This window comes from Xenopus laevis, chromosome 3S, assembly GCF_017654675.1.
Source record: "Xenopus laevis strain J_2021 chromosome 3S, Xenopus_laevis_v10.1, whole genome shotgun sequence".
NCBI classification, from domain to species: Eukaryota; Metazoa; Chordata; class Amphibia; order Anura; family Pipidae; genus Xenopus; species Xenopus laevis.
The window spans coordinates 13503094-13525388 of NC_054376.1; the positions used below are offsets into that span (position 1 = coordinate 13503094).

Here is a 22295-nt window from a genome sequence, read left to right on the forward strand (position 1 = left end):
GCAAACACGTTGTCTAATTCCAGGCAGTGGCATTCTGTGGCTACTAAAGCAAATAAAGTTCTGTCTTGCATAAAAAAGGGCATTAACTCAAGGGATGAAAACATAATTATGCCTCTTTATAGGTCCCTGGTAAGGCCTCATCTGGAGTATGCAGTGCAGTTTTGGACTCCAGTCCTTAAGAGGGATATAAATGAGCTGCAGAGATGTCCAAGACTATTGTGATACTAAATTTAGTATAGATATGTGCATGTATATTTTATGCAAGTATATGGAGGGTCACTGTGAGTATGTGTATATATGTGCACTAACGTTCTTTTGGAGGGGTTGAACTTGATGGACTTTGGTCTTTTTTTAACCCAACTTAACGATGTAACTATGGCAAAATATATGACCCAATTTTAGGACTCCTGGAAAATTCCTCACGTAGATTACATCACTTATTATCATCCTATTTGTATGTATAAGTAACCCAAAAATGCACGGGGCAAACACCACCTTTTTATATCGAACAGTTAATCTCCATGTAATTGTATTTTAGGTTTATATTCATTTATTGCATTTCTCTCTCTCTGTCACAATTATATGGGCACTTGAGAATCATCAGTCTGTGATTAAGTGCTTTGGGCTTGAAATGAATTAGGCTTTATTTAATGATGTTTTCTTAAATACTTTTCTATTTATTTAACTCAATCTGGTGCATGTTTTAATGCCTACCTTTTGCTGATAGCTATAAGAATATATGCTCCCCTAGCTATGGGTCTGGGGCTTCTACACCTGGGCCAACATCATCACTTGTTGTGTTTAAAATTACAATAAATGTTTGTGCCATATAGATCCTCCTACCTTGTGTATCACTCCCCATGTGCACTGTGGTCATTAATTCTAATGGGAAGGATCAAGTTAGCAACTTCCAGCTTTTTATTTAAGGTGCAGATACACTCTGAGTGATGTACAACTAAACTGGTAAATTTTTTGCACAGAAATACGAGCAGATTCAGGGAGACTAGTCGCCCCATCGACAAATCGTCTCTTCTTCAGGGCGACAATCGCCCTGAACTGTCTTCCACCTGCCCTCCGCCGGCTAAAATGAAAATCGCCTGCGGCAATGCACACGCGACGATTCGTTTTCCGAAGTTGCCTCACGAGGAAACGTAGGGGATCTAAGAACCCTTAGGAGATCTAAAGGATCTGTTATCCATAATGCTCAGGACTTGGGGGTTTCCAGATAATGGATCTTTCTGAAATTTGGATCTCCAAGCCTTGTCTACTAAAAAAATCATGTAAACATTAAATAAATTCAATAGGCTGGTTTTGCCTTCAATAAGCTATAATTATATCTTAGTTTGGATCAAGTACAATTAACTGTTTTATTATTACAGAGAAAAAGGAAATACTTTTTTTAAAAACTGGATTGTTTAGATAAAATGGAGTCAAAGGGAGACTTTCTGGATAACGGATACCATATATAATTACACCAAGCAAAAAAGTATTTGATTCGCTGTGCATAACCTTACATTTTGTCAACATGGATGAGGGCCAATGTTGACAAATCCAATGTAGTTCAGCTGAAATAACATAAATGCTTTTTATTGATATGCTCTCATATTATAATAATTTCTGTATTATATAATAGTTATTGTTATAAGTAGTGATGGGCGGATTTATTCGCCAGGCGCGAATTTGCGGCGAAGTCCCCCGATTCACTGCCAGCGAATAAATTCGCGAAACAGCAGTGAAAATTCGCCGGTGTAAAAAAATGGACGCTGACGTAAAAAACAAGACGCTGGCGCAGTTTTGCAAATTTTTCGCTGTTTCGCGGGACATTCGCTAATTTTTCGGCGAAGGGAAACCCCCCCATGTTCACCCATCACTAGTTATAAGTTATAAGTGTGTATCAAGTCATATAGGCTAGTTATCCCATTGCTTATGTAGCAAGTGTTGATTACAGCAATATATTTTACTATTTTTTGCTATAATTAAGCCCTATATATATATATATATATATATATATATATATATATATATATATATATATATATATATATATATATATATATATATATTTTTTTTTTTTTAGACACCCCCGCAATTGGCTTCTCTACCCCCCTCGGTAAAAGGCATAGACACCCGATCAGGAGGGGCACAAAGAGGAAGGCAGCCCAAGAAATAAATATCCCAATTTTTAACCTTTCTTCCCACTCACTCACACCTAATGAGAGCTCGTTGCTGAGTAAGGGATTATCATATGTCCCAACTGTGCTGTTTGACTCTTTCCAATTTGAAGTAGAACTATTCAAATTTATAAGACTTTTGGATTTGAAGGATTTCTTTAAAGCCAGTGATGAACCAACATTTGGTGGGGGTGCACTCCGTTTAAAAAGTACTTTTTGTCCTAAGACGGAGAATTCAGCGATTAAATTGTTCAAGGAGGCAATTGAAAATGGTGTAGCTGAACTTGAAAAGAACGTTAAAAGGAATGTACTGAATTTGACTAAGGAAGAGAAATTGGCTATACAAACTCTGAGTGATGATAATAAAATCGTAATACGCCCCGCGGATAAGGGTGGGGGTATTGTGTTATTAAATTATGATGATTATCAAAAAGAAGTAATGTCACAATTGAATGATGCTAATGTTTATGAGAGCCTAACATTTGATCCCACAATAAGCTTTAAGCGACAAGTAGATGCATTAATTGATGAAGCATGTATCAATGGGTGGATCTCGGTGCATGATAAAGCGTTTTTCGTTCAACCTTTTCCCAAATGTCCAATACTCTACACACTGCCCAAGGTGCATAAAGGCCTTGACCCTCCACCTGGGAGGCCGATTGTGTCGGCTAGGGATAGCTTATTACACCCCTTGGGAATGTATTTGGACCGAGTGCTGCAGCCTGTTGTTCAAGGGACAGGTTCGTATTTGAGAGACACGCCACATTTTTTAGAATGCATCAACAGATTGGTTCTTCCCACTAATAGAATTGTTTGTCTAGCCACTGTTGATGTGGCAAGTTTGTATACTAGCATTCCTCACCAGGAAGGTATTGCAGCTGTTGAACTAGCGCTTAGGTTTAACACTGATTTCAGTGGTCCCCCAATCCAATTCGTATTGTCACTACTTGAGTTGTGTTTAAAGTTGAATTATTTTCGGTTTGAAAAGCGGTTTTATTTACAGAAGACTGGGACGGCGATGGGGGCATCAATGGCCCCCGCATATGCTAATTTATACATGCACCACTATGAAAGTGTGAACATCATGGAAAGGTTTGGTCGCCAGTTAATCTGTTACAAAAGATTTATCGATGATGTCTTTATAGTGTGGGACGGTGACAGGTCGTCCTTTGATGTGATGATTAATCACCTTAACAGCTTACAGTCGCCGATTAGGTTTACAGCCGTGTGCGATGAACGAAAAGTTCAGTTTTTGGATTTGGAGGTGTGGCTTGAAAAACACAGGCTTCACTATGCCTTATATCGTAAAGCCACAGATCGAAATACGCTGCTACATGGGTCGAGCTGTCACCCTCCCACTCTTAAACAGTCATTACCGGTTTCGCAATTTTGACGCGTTTTGCGCAACAACTCAGATGTAGAGAGATGTGAGTTACAGATTCAGGAGATGTGGGACAAATTTAGAGCTCGTGGTTATGAGACAAAAGTATTGCAGAGAGCTCTGGACCGAGCCCGGGATCGGGTAAGGAGACCACAGGACAAGGTAGGAAGTACTAGAATGACATTTGTCACTAGGTTCAATACCTCTTCAGGTCAGATTAGTAAATTGGTGAGAGATCAGTGGTCGATCATCAAGGCAGACAAGAATTTGGCAAAAATATGCTTGGAACCCCCGGTGATGGCATACACCAGGGGGCAGAATCTGCGTGATAAATTGGTTATGACAGATCCGATTAATTGTTATCAGCAACACCAAGTCACTTGGTTGTCAACAGGTAAACCAGGGTGTTTTAAGTGTCCGAGTTGTATGTCTTGCAGGTACATGTCGCCTGGCGAAGTATTCTACCATCCTCAAACAGGGAAAAAAATTTAAATTAAACATCGTATCACTTGCACCACCACACATGTGATCTATATGGTCACTTGTCCATGTGGTTTAGCATATATTGGTAAGACTGATTTAACTTTAAGAATTCGCATGGATGGTCACAGGTCGGCGATTAGTACGGCATTTAGGGACGGTAAATCAGTGAAACCAGTGGCCAAACATTTTTTGAAAAAGGTCACAGGTTGCCGACGTTTAAATACATAGGCATAGACTATGTACCTGAACCAAGAAGGGGCGGTAATAGATCCCAAATGTTGTTGCAATGTGAAACATACTGGATCAAAAGATTAAATACCATGGCACCTAAAGGCCTAAATGAACAATGCTTTTTTAATTGCTTCCTTAACACACGATAGTATGTTTCATCAGGCATTTGTTACATTTAAATCCGTGGTTGTATTGTTTTGCATGGAATAGCTGCACACTTTTTGATATGTATTTATTAAATTATTGTATTTTAATTCTCTGTGATATGAGAAGTTCAACAGGGAAATGGGTGTTGCACAAGGGGAGTGGTTATAATTGTGGGGGTTATTTATGTGTGTGTAATTAATGGCTTTTTTATCTTGAGAAAGGCTCTAGAGGGGATCCGAAACGTCGATCATTATGCCATAAAGAATAAAGAATTATATACAAGTCCTTGGAGTGCGCTACCAATTTTTCTCGTTTCTATATATATATATATATATATATATATGTATGTATATATATATATATATATATATATATGTATATATATGTATATATATATATATATATTCAAGAATTAATGTCCTGTGAGAGTGAGTGAGAAGCAGTTATTGTATTTCATTTAATTCCATTAATTGAATGAATGGTGGCTGCCAAGCGCTCTGCAAACATTTGCATTTAATAAAAAGTTTTGATTGTTTCATTTCAGATTTGTATGTCTCTTACCACATAAGCACTTGAGCTCTTTGTCCTGATATGATTCTGTATATATTTATTATGTGATTTTTCTTCTCTGTGTATACTTTTATATGTATTGTACTTTTATGCACTGTACAATAGTGATGGGCAAATTTCTCCCGTTTCGCGAAACGGCGAAAATTTCACAAAAAATTGTGAAATCTGAAAGTTCACGAAAAAATTGTGAAATTCAAACGTTGACGTGAAAAAATCGAGCAATTCCAACATTTTCACTGAAAAACTTGAGCAATTCGAACGTTTTCACGGAAAAATCAAGCAATTTGAACGTTTTCACTGAAAAATTTAGCAATTTGAAAGTTTACACTAAAATCGAGTAATTCAAACGTTTTCATTAAAAAATCAAGCTATTCAAACGTTTTCACGGAAAAATTGAGCAATTCGAACGTTTTCACCAAAAAAACTGAAATAGTCGCTGGTGAATTTTCATTGGCGAATTTCCACGGGAGATTCACAAATTTATTCACCTGCGGCAAAACGTGGAAATTCGCAGAGAATTCGTGCCAGGCAAATTTATTCGCCCATCACTACTATACAGCGCTGCGGCTCCTTAACAGTGCTTTATAGATAAAGTATATACTGGCATACATATTACAGAGAGAAAATCTTTCAAAGTATGAATTATTTGATCCATATTCCCCTGATTCCCGTAATTCTTCGTTTTCTGGGTAGAAGGGTTCCAGATAACGGATCCCACACCTATATAGGAGAAAAGTGATCAAAAGTCATTGCCCATACAGGATTCAAGAATTGATTGCCAGGATTTCTTTAATGTATCAGCTCTCTGCAAAAGCACCTCTTAACTTTGTATATTGATTTCTTTTCTAAATGTACGATAATTGCCTAACCTCCCTTTTTTCCCCACAATTCCAGAAGTCATCCAGATAACTCTTGCTCAAGAAAAGATGATCAGCGTGACTACAGTATCCGTTGGTTTAAGTGCTGTGCTTACTTGTGCAATTCATGGAATTTTACGCCCTCCAATTATATGGAAGCGGAATGGAGTTATTTTAAACTTTTTAGACCTGGAAGATATCAATGTAAGTTAACAATATCAGTTCATAGTTTTACTTTATTATAGTCCTAAAAAATGGTGCCTTTCATCTTTGATGGCTTCATTGAACCTTTTCATCGTTCATCATTCTTATAACCTTTTTGTCTTTTGATCAGTGTTTGGGTTTGTAAGATTTGCTTTTGCACTTACTGTATAGTGTGCAAATGGAGGCTGTGTAAGAGAATACCTAAGCACATATGATGCCTATATTCACAATAATGGAGTTTAAATACTATTTATAAAAGCAAACACAATTCAGTACCTGTATTGCCACAATGCTTGCAAAGAATGTTTTCAAATTTGCAAAGATTCTGGAGTTTTGGTGGGGGGGGGGAAGCTGCATCATGGATAAAACACACTGATGAATTATCCACATTTTAGCACTTTTCCCATTGTTGGTAAAGGAGGACTTTGATCGCTTTCTTTTATCAAAGGTCTGTGCATTTGTGGTATCAACACTAAAGGGCTCATGTTTATCCACAAGTGCAGTTATGGTTCCCGCAAATTTCCCACAGTCAGTTGCACAAAACAACTCCTTTTTGTTAAAGGTATTTGCTTCCTAGGGACAGATTTATCAAGGGTCGAATTTTGAGTTCATGGGAGTTTGTAAAAACTCCCATGAACTCCCACAAACTCAAAATTCGAAAAAAAAAAGACCAATCTAAATTTTTCAAAAAAAAAAAAAACAAACAAACTTTTTCAAATTCGGGTGAATGGGATCGACCCACAAATTCAAAACGAATTCTAAACGAATTCGAATCAAAAAAAAATGTGATTTTCAGGATGTCTCCAAACAACTCCAAATTAATTCCAGGACATCTCACATAGGCTAAACCAGGCCCGGATTTGTGGAAAGGCCACCTAGGGTGGCAGGATTTTATGGGGGCTGCATGATGCCCAACCACACCAACATTGATTCAAAAACACTGGGGATGCGCTGGAGATACAATCATTTTTTAAATTTCCCATACTGCAATCCCCATTGATGATGAAAATTTGCACGCATAAAGGGGAGGGGACAGGGGCGACGAACGGCAATGGGCCTAGGGGTGCCCACTATGTAAATCCGCCCATGGGCTAAAATAGTCTTATTCGAATTCTAAAGGGCCTGTACATGAAATATTTTTCGAAATTCAAATCAAATTTTAACTATTCCCTAGTTGAATTACTCTAAAATGAATTCAAATTTTCATTTCGACCCTTGATAAATCTTCTCCCTAGTGTCTATAGGCTCAGCAAAATGTAGCTAAAATACCTTGTGCAGATGTAATTCACACAGTGGAAATGACGGCAGACGAGCTTTCATGCAATTGCATCCAATTTGCTACTAAATGCATGAGCAGTTTCTTTAATTCTGGTAAATATGGTACAGCACAATTTTGCAAGAGCAACATCCACTTACAACCACAATGGCAAAATAAAAATTATATATATATATATATATATGTGTGCACTTTATTGCAAATACTTTCAGACCGTTGACCAATAATACAACTATAGGCAGTATTTTTGTATTTGTGCCTTCAGTTTCTCTGAAAATCCATGTTTACCTTGCCAAACAATTTCACATTCACTTGAAATGCTCATTGTGATTCAACAGTTATTCATTTGAAATGTTTGACAACAAATATTAATCATGTTCGCTGCACTAATTAGAAAATTGTATAGGAAATCACTGCAGTTTGTCATGTTTTATCATCTAGGAAACATATGACAGTTGCAGACAAATTACCCGCATGCAGTGATGGAGTGTTGCGTTCAATATTTCAGTTTACTTTGTTGTTACAAACATTAGTAGTGCAATAACATTGGTTTGCTTTTGGAAATTAAAAGAAGCAAATAATAATAATAATAATAATAGCAATAATAAATGGAGGCCAAAAATTTGTCAATATTTCTGTTAGGACAAGATGCTGTATTTCAATATATATATATATATATATATATATATATATATATATATATATATATATATATATATATATATATATATATATATATATATATATATATATATAACAAACAAGGGAAAGTTGTGCTCACCACTAGTTTTTAAAATCATTAGGCGGGGGTGCAATGAGGGTGTGACCACAAAATACATATAGACAAATACAAGATTCCTCTGCACTCAACCCATTATCAATATATTTAAGACAGAGACATTTTGTGCATACTGCTACTGAAAAATGCCTTACCCTTTAAACAAAACAGGGATTGTTTGTCCATATATTGCAATATATTTAAGCTGGCCAACTACGTCAAAGTCATCCCATATCTGGCCAGTCCTATGCTCAATTTTCATCTGATTCATTAAGAATTCTATGGTTTAATTATACATTTTATTACATTTTTGTTTAAAGGGTAAGGCATTTTTCAGTAGCAGTATGCACAAAAATGTCTCTGTCTTAAATATATTGATAATGGGTTGAGTGCAGAGGAATCTTGTATTTGTCTATATATATATATATATATATATATATATATATATATATATATATATATATAAATATATATATATATATAAATATATATATACATATACTGTATCCTTGGGCCCAGGGGATAATTTATTTTTACCCCTTATGACTCATATAAATAAAGGAGGACAGCTTCCAAAGATTGTTTGCCATCTACTGAATTAGCATGAAAGGTTTGAACTTGGTTTGTTGACTTGTGTATTTAATCAACCTACAGTTGCAGTCACACACTACTCCTTGCATACAATTCTTTCCCCATGATTATGTGCTGCTGATTCATTCTGCATTACTCAGAAATGGAGCAATCCTACTGGTAGGATGGGCTGGCATTTGATTAAACTAAAGGTAGTTTAATCCCTGGGTACATACTCTATCCATTGCTATAATGCCATGCTGAGTAGTTCTCCAATACTATCTGACAGATGGGCAAATTCCATTTGGGGGTAAATGCATGTTAATTAATGTTTAAATAATTTTTTAGTAAACTAAAGGTATGTCGATCCAAATTACAGAAAGACCCCACCCAGGTCCCAAGCATTCTAGATAAGTCCCATACCTGTATATGGAATGTTGAAATCTGGTTACATTGATTCTTGGTCTGTTGTAGTAGGTTAACATTTGTGAACAAAGAGTAGTTGTTGTACTGCTCCCAGTTTATATGTGGGGCCATTACAAGCCAGGGCCTGTTTCAGATGACATAAATATCAAGACATTACCATTTAAATGTGAATACAGCTGCAATACATGCACATATCTTATTATTTAGCAATAGTCAGGTGAATTATCATACATCTAAACACCATGTCCTTCCAGTACTGAGTAGGTTTATGTTGTGTATATATACAATACATCAGCACATTATTTAGTATGGACTGTTGTAAACAATGAAAATATTGTCTTTCATCCTAAAGAAATATGTTTTTAAGTGATTTAATTATAGTTTTAGGTTTTAAGTTCTACATTTTTTCATTGCTCCATTTTTTCATCCAGTAGGTCAATAATCTGATACAGATGTTCATAGGCCAGATAATGATGGAATGATTTTTAGGATAAAACAGAATTCTGAAATAAAAAAACATTATTTTGTTTGGTAAAGGGGCAACAAAAGACCGGAGAAGTTGTATAATCTTAAAAAGAGCAGATCTCAAAGAGGCTCAGAAGTAAAGATGGGCTGGGGTACACATTTCTCTGCAAAACACTTTGCAGGCAAAGATTGCAACAGTTTAAGAATAATATTCCTCAGTTTTCATCAACTGCAGTATGGATACAGTAATATAATTTAAAGGTTCAGAGAATGCAGATAAATCTCTGTACGTCAGTGACAGGGCTATAAGCCAAAATCTGTTGGCTGTGATCAGCGAGCCCACTGCGTTACTTGCAGACGTGATTCTGTAGAGGAAATCCCTGCATGGGCTCAGGAATAATTCCCAAAAAATATTGTCTGTAGCCACAGTTCAACACTGCACTCACCAATGGGTGTGTTCAGAATAGTAGCTTTCAGTATCACTAACCTAATCAATCACTGTTTTTGGTAGAAATTATATTTCTACATGGCAAATAATTTACTAGTGTGTGTAGTAGAGATATAGAAACCAACAGACCCAACAATCATGACATGCTGTTCATTCTGCGTCATTGAATCGTTCATTGAGGCTTGTTCCAAATAATAGCAGTGTGGAGTTTAATTAGTAAACTCATTCTTTCTGTGAAAAAACAGGTGTCAATTACGACCCTTATTTAAGAAAGGAAGGTAGCAAATGTGTATGCTGGTTATAGTGCATTTCTCTCTGAAAATCAGAAGAAACTTTTTGATTACAGGAAAGGGGAAAACTAAAATGATCTCAGATTCTTTAAAATGGCAACCAATGCCTGAAAGACGTGGAAGAAAACAGAAAACCATTCCATTCGAATGTATAGAAGAATAGCCAAAATGGCAAAGACTTAGCCAATGATCAGCTCCGGGAAGATCAAAGAAGATCTATAGTGAGTACAATTAGAATCAGCAAGAAGCCCCCGCAAAGTTCCATTGTTGAAAAAAGATGTGCTGAAGAGCTTACAATTAGAATCGGCAAGAAGCTCCCGCAAAATTCCATTGTTGAAAAAAAGATGTGCTGAAAAGCTTACAATTAGAATCGGCAAGAAGCCCCCGCAAAGTTCCATTGTTGAAAGAAGATGTGCTGAAGAGCTTACAATTTGCCAAAGAACACATTGACTGGCCTAAAGAGAAATGGTGAAACATTTTGTGGACTGATGAAAGCAAGATTGTTCTCTGTGGGTCTAGGGGTCACAACAGTGTCAGATGACCCCAAACACTGAATCCAAGTCACAGTACTCTGTGAAGACAGTGAAACATGGTGGCACAAACATGATATGGGGATGTTTCTCATACTAAGGTGTTGGGCCTATTTATCACATACCAGGGATCATGGGTCAGTTTCAATACATCAAAATACTTGAAGAGGTCAAGTTGCCTTATGCTGAAAAGGAAATGCCCTTGAAATGGGAGTTTCAACAAGACAATGACCCCAAACACACCAGTAAATGAGCAACATCTTGGTTCCAGACCAACATGATTGATATTATGGAGCCAGCCCAATCCCCTGACCTTAATCCAATAGAAAACTTGTCGAGTGAGGCAAAACCAAGAAATGCAGAAGAATTGTGGAATGTAACAGGTGCCAGAAGTTGATGGACTCCATGTAACACAGATGTGCAGCAGTTCTCAGAAACACTGATTATACAACTAAATATGAGTTCAGTAATTCAAAGGAAAGCAAAATGAAAGAAGAATGCAGACACAATTTTTTTTTTTTTTTTGAACAGCCTAATATTTCCTTTTCTTCACTTTCTGTAAAGGAATAACACAAATTTGGTACATTTTTCTTCATGTTTTGATTTGGAATAGAATGTGCAGTGTTCCCAATGCAACGGTGTGTATGGAAATAAAACCTTTTTAAAGGATTTTGAGCTTTATTCACTTTTATAAAAACACTGCTATCAAAATTTTTTATCAAAATTCTTTTTGGAAATTATGGTCGCCATATCCTCTGGGTTAAGCAAAGAAGGACCATCCAGCTTGTTATCAGTGAACAGTTCAAAAGCCACCATACATGATAGTACAGGGCTGCATCAGTGCACATGGAACAGGTAGCTTGCACATTTGGGTAGGTACCATTAAAATGCTGAATATATGCAGGTTTTGGAACACCACATTTTGCCATCCAGACAACACATTTTTCAGGGAAGGCTTTGCTTATTACAATTGACAATGCCAAACCACATTCTGCACACATTACAACAGCACAACAACTCCATAGTAAGAGAGTGTGGGTGCTAAACTGGCTCCAAGCCTGCAATCCCGACCTGTCACCCAATAAAAACATTTGGTACATTATGAAGCAAAATATCCGACCAAGGAGACCCTGATTGTTGAGCATCTGGAATCCTATCAGACAAGAACTGCACAACATTTCACTTTCACCTCCTCGGTTCTCAAATGTTAACGAGTGTTAAAAAAAATAAGCAACGCAGCTGTCAACATGTAAAATAAAAAGGAGAAACCCACCATCTACCCACCTCAATAATTGTAAAGAGATTGGTGAGCATGCAAGCTGTTCAAAGCGAATTCAACTCAATAAAGAACAGGGTTATAGTAGAACATATGCTGAACCACTCAGCTATGCTGTATAAGAATATGTGAGAGTATATTTAGGAAGCTGGAAGGATACAGTAAGACGAAAAAAAAGTTGTGGAGGGGGGTTATAGGATGCATTTAAAGCTTCATTTTTATTTAGTAAATAACTGAATATAAAATGTATTTAAAAAGTAGCATTGCAGATAGGTTGTTCACTGTATGTTAATTAGTAGATTATTCTGTTCGGCTCTAAATAGAAGCTTATAGAGGCCTAAAGTACATGACAGAATTGTAGCGTAGCCATACCTCATCCATACTGTCATTTACAGCTAAAATGATGCAGTCCCTGTTGTTTTCATAAGCCATATAAGTTGTTTACATCTTAAAAAAAAAAAAAAAAAAAAAAAAAATCATATCAACCACTGGAATGTCTGGAATAGTTTAGAATGTGTTATCATCAAAGACCAAGCAGACCCGATGTACGTCAAAGGAGATGAACGAATATAAACAAGAATCACAAACCCGGATTGGACTAAATACAAGAAAAACTGGAAGATTCATGTACCTTGTCTAATGTACATCTGTGTTCACTGCTGGTTTATTAAAGGAGAAACAAACCCAAAAGTTAAAAAACCCCTACCCTACATACAGTGTCGGACTGGGACACCAGGGGCACACCCAAAAACCTTAGACCAGGGGCCCACTCTCAGTACTATTATTATTATTCTCCTCGCTCAACCTCTATTCTCCTATTTTCTATTCTTTACATACTATAATCTATTATTCCATCTATTTAGCCTCTTTGTTCTCAAAGAAATAGGAAATGGCCATGAAATAGGCCAAATCTTTAGCAGCACAAGGCCCACCAGGAGTTTTCCTGGTATCCGGTGGGCCATTGCGACACTGCGTACATAGACCCCCCTCTCTCCTCCCCCCACCCTAAGTGGGGCAAATGCCCCTAACTTTTTACTTACCCCTCGGTGCAGATTAAGGCATCGGAGTTCAAGGGCGCCATCTTCAGATGCTTCAGTAATCTTCGGAATGAGACCAGCACTTTGGCAACTTTCGTAAGTTTCAGCTGAAGCGCAGTTGTCGCGAGACAGGAAATTGCTCCGACTGTGCATGCACCGCTCTGCCAGTCTCATTCCGAAGATTGGCGAAGAGAAGAAGATGGCGTCAGTGAACTCTGCTGGACAGAATCTGCACATAGGGGTAAGTAAAGACTTATGGGCATTTGCCAGGGGTAAAACATAGGTTGGGGGGAGGAGAGAGGGAGGGTCTATGTAGGGTAGGGGGGTAGGGGTTTTTGCTTCTCCTTTAAAGCTTTATTCTTGCCAATTCTTGCCAATCTGGAGTCTTGGTGGTATTTTATCTGGAGAAGATTTTCTCCCTCTAGTAAATTGTCCGACAGCTCAATGTGCACAAGATAAAAACCTATTTTAGGTTACGGTATGCTCTACTAACATTATCTTGACTTTTGTTCAATATAAAGCCGTAAGCTCAGCATCACCCTGCATATTTGAATGATTGAAGCATATATAGCTTCAGCTTGTATAAAATCATATGCCAACTTCATCATAAAGTTTTGGGGTAAATTCATAAAGGTTACATCTGGTGGTCAGACCTTGGAGGTAAATTTACTAAGCGGGGAGAATTTGCCAGTGGCGGCTATACAGCCATCGCAACACTTCGCCAGGCTAAAAATTTTCTCAGACGTTAATTTACTAAAATGCAAAGTTGCATCCAGGGCGCCGAACGCTTGCAAATTTTCTCTAATGTTACTTCCGCAATGCAAGCAAATCCTAGCGCAACTTCGGTAGAGGTCTTCCTCAGGCTAATTTGCATACGGCAAGAAATTTAAAGTTGAATGGACGTATATGTTGCAGCAAATACATTACACCAGGTCCAGGGAACCTTAATAAAGAAAATAGAGTTGTTCTAATGCCCTACATGAGCCCACTGTATAGTTAATGTTCCATAAGTTAGAAAATGTATAGGGGAACCTGGTTACCAAAAAAAATTTTAAGGACTTTTCCAGGCTATCACTCTGAAAAAAGGAAAAGACGCCAGCGTATTTTGGTCTTTTTCCACTAAAAAAATATGATGTAAGTAACAGAGGAATGAGGAAGATCTATGCACTCCATTGCACTTTACCTGGTCTGAGCAGGAGAAGGCAAGTCTGAGGAAAGAGGTAACGTTCAGTAAAATCCGCATCTTAGTGAATTTGCAGAGTAACATCCATTCGTCAGAGTATATATTCGCCTTGCAGTAGAGTGCGAATCACCGCTAGCGTCTATCTCATTTGCTAGCTAAGTAACACCTGTGTCCGTTAATAAATAGGCGAAGTCCCTGAAAATGGTAAATCCTCGCCAGCGTTAGTCACTTCGCCCTTTAGTAAATCTGCCCCTTGGTGCCAAATAGCTGGAAAAAGTTGTTCCTGTCACAAAGGCTGCATTAAATTAGGTCTCTGCAGGTTATCTGGAATTCATTTTATTTCAGACCCTCATTACTTGTTGCCACTTTATATGCCTGGAGGATGGGACTAACCCAGAAGATTAATAGAGTACGAAAGGTTACGGAATATAATTTTCTTGAATGAAAGTTCTCCTTATATTGAAGTGAACTGCTAAGTCATTTTCAGTGTAAACACATTTTCAGAGCTAATTTGGGAATTTGATAGATGTTGGTGTTTTGTCATTAGTTGTTTGATGAAAGTGAAAATGAATGTTACATTAAAAAACATGTGAGTGGGAAGTAGGTAAGATAGTAACATAGCAAGTAAGGTTGAAAAAAGGTACCTAGAAATAGAGCAGAAATAGCCTCTTGGTCTATCTAAAACCTTTTCTTTCTTTTCTTTTTAATTTTTGTATTCCGCAATAAAAATAGATGATGATGATATTATTCATTTGTATATTGAACCAACTTTCTGAATATCTGTTGTAAACATAAATTATATTTATTTAATACACACTCTCATTTATACAGATAACATATCTATTGTTTTACTAAGTCAAATGCAAAAGAGTTAACCTTCCCCTACTGGATTATACATTACCTGTGTCCTGTAGAAGGGATGTGTTCTCATTGTCCCTGGTTCAGACTCTTTTAACTTCATTCTATGGAGGGGGGTGGATGCTGCTGGAGAGCCTGTGGCAGGAGGCCTCAGTAGGGGCCTTAGGTACATAGACATTGGACCCTATGTTAGGTTAGAAGAGGAAGTTGAGGTATGGAACCCTGTGAATGTGGGATTTTAGACATTGACAGGTAGCTCCGTTAATTGCACAGCCCAGGGGTGGGAGTCAGATGTCAACTATTAAAGGAGAAGAAAACCCCCTGGGCGCAAAAATCCCTCCCCCCTCCCCTGTATTGCCCCCCTCCCTCCTCCCCCCTGGCCTACCTGTCCCCCCGGGCAAATGCCCCTAACTTGTTACTCACCTCTCTGCACAGGTCCTGTCCACGGAGCTCACAGGCGCCATCTTCTCCCAAGTGGTCTTCTTCCTGCTTTGACCGTCTTTTTTGGCGCATGCGCAGTAGGAGCATTTACCGGGTACGGATCTACTGCGCATGAGCCAAATGTCACGAAGTTTTCCAATTTCACTTTGTGACATTCGGGGCATGCGCAGTTGATCCGTATCCGGTAAATGCTCCTACTGCGCATTCGCCAAAAACGACGGTCAAAGCAGGAAGAAGATCGCTTGGGAGAAGATAGCGCCTGTGAACTCCGTGGACAGGACCTGCGCAGAGAGGTGAGTAACAAGTTAGGGGCATTTGCCCGGCAGGACAGGTAGGCCAGGGGGGAGGAGGGAGGGGGGGCAACACAGGGGATGGGGGAGGGTTTTTGTGCCCAGGGAATTTCCTTCTCCTTTGAGAGCAGTTGTGTGATCCAACAAGGAGATAATAATGTGGGGTTGTTCCACTGGCAATACCAAGCATACTGTAGGGACTCAAATGGGTAGGGATAGTAAGTTTCCACTTTGGGGCAAATTTACTTACCTTCGAAGTTGCGCCAGCGTTGGCTTCGCCGCACTTCGCCAGGCGTAGATTTGCCAGGGCTGCGCAAATTCACGAAGATCCAAAGTTGCACACAAGCTACCCATCATTTGCGAAGTTGCACTAGCGATGTTACGATCAGCGGTTCAAAGTTACGCTAGTAATGGCAAATTTGCATACGGCGTGCAGTTAAAGTACAATGGCCATATATGCAGCAGCAAACACATTACACTACACAAGGCCAGGGAATCTTAATAAATGTGTTCTAATGCCCTACACATGTGCCCACAGTATAGTTTAAGTGCCATATGTTATCAAATGTAGGGGGGAAGGAGGGTACCCTAAAAAAAAATTTTCGATCTTATTCAGCCTAAAAAAGTCTTTGTTTACTAATAATATTCTTAGGGTCATTTAACTTAAAGGAACAGTAACACCAGAGAATGAAAGTGTTTTAAAGTAATGAAAATATCATATACTGTTGCCCTGCACTGGTAAAACTGATGTGTTTGCTTCAGAAACAATGCTATATTTCATATAAACAAGCTGCTGTGTAGCAATGGTGGACATTGAAAAAAGGCTATATGTCACAGGTTAAATAGTGGATAACAGATAACATTATGCTAGAGCTTATCTGCTATCTGATGTGTAACCTGAGCCTTCTCTCCTTTGAACGGCTGCCCCCATTGCTACACAGCAGCTTATTTATATAACAATAGTAGTGTCTCTGAAGCAAACAGCAGTTTTACCAGTGCAGGGCAACACTACATTATATTCGTATAACCTGAAAACTTTCCTTTTTTGATGTTACTGTTCCTTTAAGAATTGCAACCAGTCAACAGCAGTCATGTTTTACCCACAAACCATAGTTTCTTGCCAGAATTCCATTTAGTAATGACTATTTCTGCGCTCTCCATGGAATATAGTACATTAATGCATTTCTCATACACCGTGTATACGCAGGTATATATGATCGGTAGTTTTTCACATTTTTATTTCATAATGTCACTCATGTACATACTGTATGTATGTACATAATGATTGGTTAAAAAAAGACAAGCCTTTTTAGCAGCAATACGAAGTTCCATCTTTGAATTTTACAATGTCATAATTTTATAATTAAGGTGATTTGTCAAGGAGTCCCTCTGTATCAAAGGTAAATGCTTTTTCAACTGCATATTTCGTTCATTTTGATTAATAATAGATGAGCAGAAATAAAACCTCTGAAGTCACATAATACTGATAACATATTAAAATTGACAACTTTAAAATGATGGTAACCTTTAATTTGTGAGACAACCATTCTATTTGTTCTGAGTGCAGGTATGGGGTCTGTTATCCAGAAAGTTCCCCATAAACTCCGTTGGTTTTATTTAATGCTTATATGATTTTTTACATAGTAACATAGTAACATAGTAATTAGGTTAAAAAATAATGTCCATCAAGTTCAACCTTTTAAGTCTATATATAACCTGCCTAACTGCTAGATGATCCAAAGGAAGCAAAAAAAAACATTTGAAGCCTCTCCAATTTGCAGAAAAATTCCTTCCAGACTCCGAGATGCAATGGGACTAGTCCCTGGATCAACTTGTACTATGAGCTATCTCCCATATCCCTGTATTCCCTCACTTGCTAAACACCATCCAACCCCTTCTAATACCTATCTAATGTATCAGCTTGTACCACTGATTCAGGGAGACAATTCCACATCTTCACAGCTCTCACTGTAACAAATCCCTTCTGAATATTTAGACGTAACCTCCTTTCTTCTAATTGGAATGGGTGACCTTGTGTCAGCTGGAAAGACCTACTGGTAAATAAAGCATTATAGAGATTATTATATGATCCCCTTATATATTTATACATATTTATCATATCAGCCCTTAAGCACCTCTTCTCCAGTGTGAACATCCCCAATTTGGCCAGTCTTTCCTCATAGCTAAGATTTTCCATACCTTTCACCAGTTTAGTTGCCCTTTTTGAACCCTATTTAATTCATGTCCTATTTGATACCGTTAATGTATGAGATCCAAATTACAGAAAGATCCATTATTTGGAAAAACCCAGGTCATGAGCATTCTGGATAACAGGTCCCATACCTGTATTACAACTTTAAGCATTTTGCACACGAAAAAATATTCAGTATTTGAAATGGTATTATAATTATTTGAAGATTAGTAAGGAGCAAGAACATTACTATAGTAAAAATATGACAGAATATGGATTCTGAACTAGGATTTCTTTTTACCTGCTTGTATCAATGTATATTTCCTTGCTATTGGTTTTATCTTCATCTGGCCTGTTAATCAGATTATTTTATTTGCATTTCCCCTCTTGATACCTTGACAATGAAAGATTGATGTATTAGCTTCTGGCTCAGGCAAAATCAATGCACCTGGGCATGCTTCTGATTGCAAAGTTGGATGGAATGGTACTAATGCCCCCCTCCGTACATGATTTTCAGGCCGGATTACAGTGGCGCGTGAGCTGCCGGGGGCCCTGAGGGGGTGCGGGCCCTGGCCCGCTTGCACTTCCTGCTCCCCCGGGAGTTCTGCCACTGAAGGGTGAAGCGGCTAACGCTAGTGACTTTTCGCATTGGGACCGTCGCACAGGCGACTTTTCGCCCTGGCAAACTAGTGCTACTCCGCAAATTCAATAAAGTGTGGATTTTACTGAATGTTGCCTCTTTCGCCAGAGTTGACTTCGCCACCTCAGGCGAAGTGCTTAAAAGAAGCTAGATCTTTACATCATAGCCTGTGTGCAGAAAATGCATTAAAGTTCAAAAACCACTGGCGACTTTTCCTTTTTTTAAGACTTAGACTTTTTTGGGGTAACCGGTTTTCTCAAGACATTTTATAACATATGGAACACTAATTTTACCGTATGCTCATGTGTAGGGCATTATATTAACTCTCTTGTCTTTATTAAAGGAGAAATCAACCTGAGGGGAAAAACCCTGTACCCCCCACCCCAGGTAGCCCTTCCTCCCCCCAGGCTAACTACCCCCCTCGGGAGATGCCCCATACTCCATACTTACCCCTCGGCGCAGATTATTCCAGCGAAGTTCCACGCGTCCATCTTCCGGCTCCTCTGTAAACTGACTGAGAGATCGGTATTTCTGCGCATGCGCATTTGGAGCAGTTTACCGGTTATCGCATGCGCAGAATTACACGGAAATTGCCAATCTCTCAGTCAGTTTACAGAGGAGCCAGAATATGGATGCGTGGAACTTCGCTGGAAGAATCTGCGGCGAGGGGTAAGTATGGAGCATCCCCCCTGGGGGGGGTAGTTAGCTTGGGGGGTGGAGGGAGGGCTACCTGGGGTGGGGGGTACGGGTTTTTTCCCCCACAGGTTGATTTCTCCTTTAAGGCTACCGGCCATGTGTAATAAAAAGTGGTAACTTCAAGCATTTGCACCAATATTTATAATAAAGACCTAGATACAACTATAAATTACCCGTGTATGCAAATGGACCTAAGCACAATATCACTACCAAACTTTACTACCGCTAACGTTTCATTTGTGCCTAGTGAAAATTCGGTAGTGATCTTGCGCTTAGTGATCTTGCGCTTAGTGATCTTGCGCTTAGGTCAATTTGCATACGCGGGTAATTTAAAGTTGTATGGAGGTCTTTATTATAAATATTGGTGCAAAGCATCTTCTATATGAAATGCTCGCACTGCCGAAGTAACGCTATTGAAAAGTCAACAGCGTTAGGCGCCCAGGGTGCAACTTTGCATATTAGTGAATTAGCATAGTGGTAGCGAATTTGTGCCTGGCGAAGTGGTGCGATGTCTGCGAAGTGGTTGCTGCCGACAATTCAGCCTTTAGTGAATCTGCCCCCTGGTCTAGAGGTGATGGAAGCTCCAGGGTTTCCCTGCGTGAATAGGTGTAGTAGCACTGAATTTGGAACAGTAGGCAGAAAGGACTGAGTGGGGCAGAACACAACTATATGGCACTATATATCCATTTTTCCATCTTAATAAATAAGTCAGGAGTTAGGGTCCCATTAGAGCAGGGATTCCCAACCTTTTGAACCCGTGAGCAACATTCAGAAGTGAAAGGAGTTGAGGAGCAACACTAGCATGAAAAATGTTCTTGGGGTGCTAAATAAGTCCTGTGATTGGCCATTTGGTAGCCCGCGTGGATTGTCAACCTACATTGAGGCTCTGTTTTTCAGTACACCTGGTTTTTATGCAACCAAAAGTTTCCTCCAAGCCTGTAATTCAAAAATAAGGTCCTGCTTTAAGGCCACTGGGAGCAACATCCAAGAGGTTGGAGAACAACATGTTACTCACAAGCTACTGGTTGGGGATCACTGCATTAGAGCATAAAGCAGGCCAATTGGTGCAAGAAACTGAATAAAAAATAAAAATTAGCATTTGGGAGAAGTAGCTTGGTTTCAGTTACATAGCATAATTGGTGAAGCAAATTCATGCTCTGTCATGTCAAATTGTTTTATGCGGATCTGGATTGATGCATTTGGCAATATTCTTATTATACTAGAATATTTATATGGTTTATTATACAAGAATAGTTTTTTTCGTGGTGTGTGATGTATGAAAAAAATGAATTACTAGCATAAGACAAAGAGAATGACAACCACTAAATAGACAGAGATTTACATTGCCATGAGACATGCGCTTTTAGATGCAGATTATAAACTTTACTTGGCAGGGACTTGCTTTTTACTGTGCCTCTTACTACATGGCACTTAATCTCTGTATAAGTTTATGTAAATGTGTGTCTACCCAGTGTGTACTTTGATGGATACATACATACACACACCTGTTGTGCCATTAATCTAATGCAGGGGTCCCCAACCTTTTTTACCCGTGAGCCACATGCAAATGTAAAAAGAGTTGGGGAGCAACACAAGCATGTAAAAGTCCAGTGGCATGCCAAATAAAGGCTGTGATTGGCTATTTGGTAGCCCCTATGTGGACTGGAAGCCTACAGGAGGCTCTACTTGGCACTATACATAGTCTTTATGCAATTAAAACTTGCCTCCAAGCCAGAAATTCAAAAATAATCACCTGCTTTGAGGACACCGAGAGCAACATCCAAGGGTTCGGAGAGCAACATGTTGCTCGCGAGCTACTGGTTGGGGATCACTGATCTAATGAATACTTGTAACACAAGGATATATGAAGAGTGAATGTAAGTATATCTTATATGATATAGGTATGAGAATCATTATCTGGAAACTCAGAATCCAAAATACCAAAGTTGAAGTGTAGAAAAAAACTGAAAAGATGTGACGTGAGAGTAGAGTTGCCACCTTTGCTGATGGCTAAACCCGAACAGGGGGGTGGGGCAGTGATGTAGGAACAGGCATGATGACATCGGAGGTGGGCACAATGATGTTGGTGGAGTTATGACACCTGGGTGAGGCTGTTGATGCCACTGTCAATGTTTTAAAGTGTTGATGACCAGTTCAAAACCACACAGGTGGCAACTCTATCTCTATCCTGCCTGATGAGTAAGCCCAATCCTTTAATTACAGGTATGAGATCTATTAAACAGAAATCAATTATCCAGAAAGCACTGAAATACAGCAATGATAATTTAGAAAAAAAATCTTATTTTTTTTATCAATTTGCTTTTTCTGTAACAATAAGAAATTAATCTTAGTATTTAAATGTTTTTCGTGTATTGGCCAGATTATTGTGCGGGTTTCATAAATCTAAAAACTGAACAGAAAGTTGACACCCGAACAGGCCTTCCAAAAACGGAACTGTTCGGGTCAAAACCGAACAGGTGGCAACCCTATATGAGAGTGATAACCCATGTAGTGCAAAACCCCTTACATTCCCTTTACATGATGTGGTGGTGCTCCAGAAACCTCTCTTTCTTCCTTAGTATTTTGTAAGGAAATTTATGTTTATTTCCTGTCTTAAACGACTCATATTTGGATATCCTAATACAGGTATGGGAGCCAATATCCAGAAATCTGTCATCCAGAAAGCTCAGATTTACAGAAAAGCTGTCTCTCATAGATGCCATTTTATCCATAATAAAACAATACCTTGATCCATTTTATCCAAATAATCCATTTTTTTAAAAAGGATTTCCTTTTTGTCTCTAATAATAAAACAGTAGCTTGTACTTGACCCAAACGAAGATATAATTAACCCTT

The 22295-nt window shown here is 38.6% G+C and overlaps 1 protein-coding gene across 1 annotated transcript in view; it reads left to right on the forward strand.

The window, feature by feature from the left end:
• fstl4.S (follistatin like 4 S homeolog) overlaps positions 1–22295 on the forward strand; it is a 319855-nt gene that overhangs the window by 244402 nt on the left and 53158 nt on the right. Inside the window, exon 7 of the mRNA XM_041588013.1 lies at positions 5878–6044. Within this exon, the coding sequence (XP_041443947.1) occupies positions 5878–6044 (167 nt within the window). The remainder of the gene's footprint in view (positions 1–5877; positions 6045–22295) is intronic.